The sequence below is a fragment of the Microtus ochrogaster genome, linkage group LG10 (assembly GCF_000317375.1).
Source record: "Microtus ochrogaster isolate Prairie Vole_2 linkage group LG10, MicOch1.0, whole genome shotgun sequence".
NCBI classification, from domain to species: domain Eukaryota; kingdom Metazoa; phylum Chordata; class Mammalia; order Rodentia; family Cricetidae; genus Microtus; species Microtus ochrogaster.
This window is the reverse complement of record NC_022035.1, coordinates 17,297,244-17,303,364: the sequence shown is the minus strand read 5'-3', so window position 1 is coordinate 17,303,364 and position 6,121 is coordinate 17,297,244. Positions and strand designations below refer to the sequence as shown.

The window sequence follows — 6,121 nt, the reverse complement described above, 5'->3', positions numbered from 1 at the left end:
TCTATCTATCTATCTATCTATCTATCTATCTATCTATCTATCATCTATCTATCTATCTATCTATCTATCTATCTATCTATCTATCTATCTATCCATCCATCTATCTGTCATCTATCATGTTCTCCATAAACATTAGTGTTAAGTTCTTGGGGAGATCTGATCTTTAAGTCTGTTATTGAGAATTAGAATGATTTTATATTTACATATTATTGAAACCTAAGCATTTTGTACAGGATGGCATACCTTATGAAAACACAGACAGTCGGCTAGCAGCTTTGTGTGTTACTGAGAGTAACAATTAGTTGTCTTATTTTCATTTATTTGAGACTAAAATATGTGCTTTGATAGAACTTATTAGATAGGTTACTTAACAGTAATTCAGTTATACAATAAAGAATAAGATTGACATTTTAAAGGGCTGCAAATAAAACAATATAACTTTGGTGTGAAAATTTAAGCATAATATATATTTTATTGTTCTCTTTCATATAAGCATTTTCTAAGAGAGACACTAATAATACATTTTCAGGGTTAGTTTTGTAGTGACTCTTTACGTGACCTAGATCAAGTATCTTTTAGTCCATGTTTGCACACAACACACACATACACAAGCCCTATTTATATTAAGAAATATTATGTAATTTTTTTCTACATCTTAAGTACCATAAATGATAAGTTTCAGACTAGGGAATATTCAATAATTGGATATGACAAACTCTCCATTAGTTTTACAGATACAGTTTTAAAAATGCCAATTTTACCCCAGTCTTATTTGATCTTAACTCCTCATTAATAATATTTCATGATGATGGATGTTATATTCATATTGCTTTGTCTTTGTTATTCGGGGAGCTTATTCTTAACAGCTAAATAAATCTTATTAGTGTGTCCAAGGGAAATGGTTTCCTTCCCTAATTCTAGATGTAGTGCTTTATTATATATGTGTTTAAGTGGCCTTTCCGTAAGAGTATAATCTTGCAAGGAAGAAAAATAGATTGACTCAGGATCTTTCCCTTTAAAATAAATCTGGAGATGTAAAACGAAAAACAAGCTCTATAATTGAGGACGATAACAATTTGCCTATAGCTAACAATACTACTGACTACAACGACCCATGGACTCATCACTCCCTCTCACACGTCAGTTCATACACTGAGGCTGAAAGCCATGTTAAACGGACATCGAGTCAGAATACAGGAAAAAGGAACTTCCCTATGTAAATATATAAATTCTTATTTGCTTCCATACTAAAGAATAAACAACTCATTTGAATGATGAAAATAACTAAAAGAAAACATATTTTAATGACATTGGTTCTATACTCTGAATTTTGAACATTAAATTCTGTGCAATTACTACCCAATATTACATTAGATTATCTTTTGACCTGCTAAGGTTTAAATGCTTTTACTGAAAATTAAAAAAAATACCTTATCAATTAATCAAAGCAAATTATATTTTTTATCATGAAGTCTGTGGAATTACCTAGTTATTCATATGAGTAATGAAATTAAACTTGAGTTTTGTTACCATTGACATTTAAAGCACACAACTGTATGGTATATTGCAATCTGCTCCAAGAAACATCTGGCTAACAAACCAATTTGCATAAAATATATTAACAATGAAATGCATCTCTACAGAAAATGCTCCAGGTTTTTTTTTACATCTTGTCACACAATATCTATATGTACTATGCATATTCATGTCTATTATTTAAGTAGGAATGACAAATATTTTAACAAACACAAAGTAGAATGTATTTCACTGGTTTATACTGCCCTCTTTAGGCGACAGAAAGAAAGAAAGATACTTTTATAACAATATGTCTATAAAGATCTTGCTTAACTATTAAACCTTGTGATTCTTTTTAGAAGCTCTCCCAGCTACGGAGGACATGTGAAGTGTCTCCTTGCTTTCCATTGGTGCACAGGTGCTTATAGCATATTGCTGAGATTCTTAAATCCAAAAAGGATTAGTTTACAAGTTATTTTAAGATACAAATGTGAACATGTAAATTGTCTAAACACAGCACACTGCATTGTAATGTACCAATGGTGTATTACGAACACATAATTGATTCTACACACAATTGAAACCTGTATGATAAGAATTAGTAACAAAACATAAAAATTGTATTGTTGAAGATAATTAAATCAAGGGCCAAAATATGTTGAATATTCATATAAGTATAATGATGTCCTTAGGAGCTTTAAATTGATTTGTCGAGTGTTTTGATTAAAAGTGAAGATCTGATGGTGATCTTTTCTTCCGTGATTCTTCTATTTTACTTTCATAGCAAGAAAATTAGCACATCTCGACCTATCTCTCTGCTCATAACTAACCTGCCTCTGAACTGTTGGATACTTCTGAGTGCCCACTATTAACAGATGGTGTGGAGGACCGTGGAGATCCAGGAGCTATGCCTGTGTCGTCTGTTTCCAGGACACCATCAGCATCCTTCTCGTTAACATCTGGAAAACTGAAATCTGCGGGAGTCTCGTTCTCACTGAGGCTCTCTGAGGTGCCTTGCCCTGACCCACTCTCTTCATCGCTTGTCAAAACTCTCCAGGCTTTCGATTCTGGGGTGAGAGGGGGGACAGCACTGCCCATCGGAATGTTACTGTCCTCTTTCCTCTCATTGTTCTTCTGGGGGAGCATACTTGTTGGTGGTGATTTATCAGGACTTTTGTCCACACTAGTTACACCTGCACCTCCATTTTCTTCTTCAGGAGTCTCAAATAGCAAATGGGAAATTGGGTCACTCTGATCCACAGGACTGTTTTCCTGGATGTCTGTGTCGTTCATGACCCTTTCTTGTGATTCTCTATAGGGTGAGCATGACATACACTTATTTATGGGAAAGCGATCACTATCTACGTCATCATAATCATCATCATAGTCATTGCCATCTTCACCTCCCACTAAATCAGTATCAGAGCTGGCACTATGAGTCAGTTTAGAAGTGGATTTAGAAGGAAGATGCAACTTGGCTGTGGTCACAGTGACATCTCTGCTGGGGGAAACAGCTGAAATGGAAATGGACCCACTTCCTAATGGAACAGAATGGTCAGTAGACACAAGGACATCAGAAACAAGCGTTGGTAGGCCAGCAAGTACCTTATCAGTACTAGAAGTTTCAGCGAGCATGGAAACTTCCTCAGAATACACAAGCCTGTTTAGAAGTGTATTTTGTGGCCCATCAATCGAAATAACAGGAGTAGCAAATGCACGCCCCTCCTGCGGAGGAAAGGCCTGGCTACTGTCCGGATGTGCAGTATGGAACAGCTCATCGTTACTGTACAAAGACGACAGCACTTGTTGGGTGCTTGCGCTCTTACGCAAACCTTGTTCAGAGTATTTCTCACGTGTGTAGGGAACTGTTAAACCTCGAAGTGAAGTGGAGTGCGCATTAGAAAGTGACACATGAAGGAAGGGTGCAGAGGCAAAGTGCAGCGTGCTTCCGCTCCAAGCAGACTCTGATGCCATGGGATGCCCCATGGAAGAGCTGCTTTGTTCAACCTTGGCGGTTTCAGCCAACGCTGGAGCACTAGGCACAGATGGAAGAGCAGTTTTAAGCAAGGTGTCAACATCAGAAGCCTGAAAGGAAGGTTGCAGCAACGCTTCAGTATTAAAAGGAGACGCGGCCTCAGAGAGCGAGGGCTGTGTTGAAGGATGTAATACTTCACTGGGAGCAGGGTCAGAGAAGGCTGGCTCTGTGTTTGCGCTAAGCGTGGGTTTAAGCCAAGTATCGCCAAGTGCTTGAGATGCAGTGTGTGCAGGGTGAACTGGGAAGTGATTTTCTGGAACGTGACTAATCTCCTGATCAAAAACCTTAGTGAGGGGATAAGCAAGAGACTCTGGCGACATGCCATTTATGCTAGAAGTAGGAACGGAGGTTTCTTGGAAAGCTGTATCCCACTTATCTACATCAGCAGGCATCTTTGGCATGCCTGTGCTTTCAGAATGGTACCCCATCTCACTGACAGAAGACACTTTCAGTTCAGTCTCATTCCCATACATCACTTCACTTCTAGACAGCGGCTTAACATCATCACCAAACACAGATGTCGTGTATGTAAATTCAGCTACAGAAACAGGTGAAGAAATGTTAAGAGTTCTCAGCCCATCTGTGTCAGGTAAAAGCAATTCACTATCGGAGGATGCTCCAGACCACTCCTCATCACCAGAGAAGGCAGTAGGAGACTGCAGTAGTGATGCAGTTGGAGTAACAAGTGAGGACCCAGGCATTAGGGTCTGGCTAGGACTGATACGTAAGGGCCCCTGATCGGCTACACCGACAGACTCATACGCGGGTATTGCAGAACTGGAAGAAACAGTGAGCACGTGGCGGGAGCCCTCAAAGGCATGGGAAGCTTCAGGCCCTGAAGAATAAGCATGCATAAAGACATCGCTGCTGGGTGACTCGATTTGAGAAACCATAGATGCTTTATAAAGGACAGAGGATGCACTACCAAATTCCAGCGTCTCTGAAGCAGCAGCGTGAGCGGTGGCCTGATGCGACACCACAGCAGAGTGCTGACCAAGGCTGGGCTCTAGCAACACATCACCCCCAGCCACCTGTAGAGAAGCATGCAAAGACAGCGTGTCCCTCTCAGCAGCTGAAGGAACTTGTGGAAGGGTGTGAGAAACCGTATGCAGGTGGCGAAACAGTTCACTACTGAAGGAAGCAGAGGAAAATGGGGGCAAAGATGCACCGCCATAGGAAGACAGGGTGGATTCAAACGACACACCAACACTGGGAAATACAGGCGTAGCATGCAAGGCCGAATCACTACTCGAAGCAGCGGGGGTAGTGTCGAGGGTCTGATTGTCAAGCAACAAAGGGGTGACTAGAGGGAAGACTTCACTACTGTAGGAAGGTTGAAGAGGTGTCTCACCATTGTATACGGGTTGAGTTGTCTGTGAGTGGAGTACGTTGAGAGTGGGAACCAAATCAAGTGGTCTGGAGGACGGCGTGAAAGCATGCGGTGTGACTTCGGTTGGGAGGTAGGCTAAGGTAGAATAACGTGGCATTTCCGTATCTGTGACTGAAGGGCCCTGTGACACCGTGGCACCCGGAGAAAACGACTCAGTTGTCTCTCCAGATTCTTCAACACGTAGGTCTGTGGAGTTAACCTGGAAGAAGCTCCCTCTGCCAGATCCAGTCTCAGGCTGAGTGGTTAGATCTGTGGAACCGGGAAACCACACACTCCCGTCAGGAGAGGGACCCTTCAGTGACTCTTCTGAGCCTGACGCAGCTGAATCCTCTGAAGCACTTCTTGTAGATCCTGGCTTTAGAACGTTGTAGGTGATTGCATCAGGCATTTCTGAAGAAGATATATATCCATGGGATATATTATCTGAGAAAAAGGGGACAGGAGAGGTGGCAGGGTTGGAGCCTGAAGAATCGTCTCCCCTATCAAGCCTGAAATCGGTCAATAAATTTTCTTCCTCCCCGATGTCAGTGGACAGCTCTTGGTACTCTGTTATGGAAACCATGTTTAGAGATTCTGCAGTCCCAGACAAGTTCATCTGCGGGAAGACAAAGAGAGTTTTAGATCCATCATTTAAGGAGGCTGAAGGACTTTCCACACCTTGCGGCGGGAGCTTAGTTCCAGTCTGAGAAGGCAAGGACATTTCTTCTTCTGTATCTGATTCAGCGACTTGTTGGGAAGTAGAATTCAGAGATGTGTGGAGAACATCACTCTTTGCAGAGAATTCACTTCCTCTTGTCGGAGATCTGTTAGTCTTCGCTTCGTTATATTTAGTCCCTATGTGATTGTAGTGCGTTGTGGTAGTAACCTGGGGTTCCTTTTTCCTTATTTGATTTGTGGCACTGTCTCTACTGGGATTCAAGCCAGTGTTTTCTTCATTATCTTTTCCATATTCTTCCTCCTGTGAAAGGAGAACAAATTTTAAAGAAGCATTAAGACATTAGAGAAGAAAGTTAAATATCTTACACAACCATGATTCTACACTTGTAGGACCTTGGTGACTTCGGATTCTCACAGGACACCATTCTCCTATTCTATTCTATTCTATTCTATTCTATTCTATTCTATTCTATTCTATTCTATTCTATTCTATTCTATTCTATTCTATTCTATTCTATTCTATT

At 40.9% G+C, this 6,121-nt stretch overlaps 1 protein-coding gene across 4 annotated transcripts in view; it reads right to left on the bottom strand.

Annotated features, from left to right (window-relative positions):
* The window catches only part of Ptprz1 (protein tyrosine phosphatase, receptor type Z1), a 184,928-nt gene that overhangs the window by 49,495 nt on the left and 129,312 nt on the right, over nucleotides 1-6,121 (bottom strand). For 2 of the 4 annotated variants that reach the window (XM_005363773.3, XM_005363774.3), the window contains exon 12: nucleotides 2,346-5,898. In XM_005363773.3, coding sequence (XP_005363830.1) covers nucleotides 2,346-5,898 — 3,553 coding nt within the window. The remainder of the gene's footprint in view (nucleotides 1-2,345; nucleotides 5,899-6,121) is intronic. The other 2 variants (XM_005363775.3, XM_005363776.3) reach the window with 1 other exon arrangement.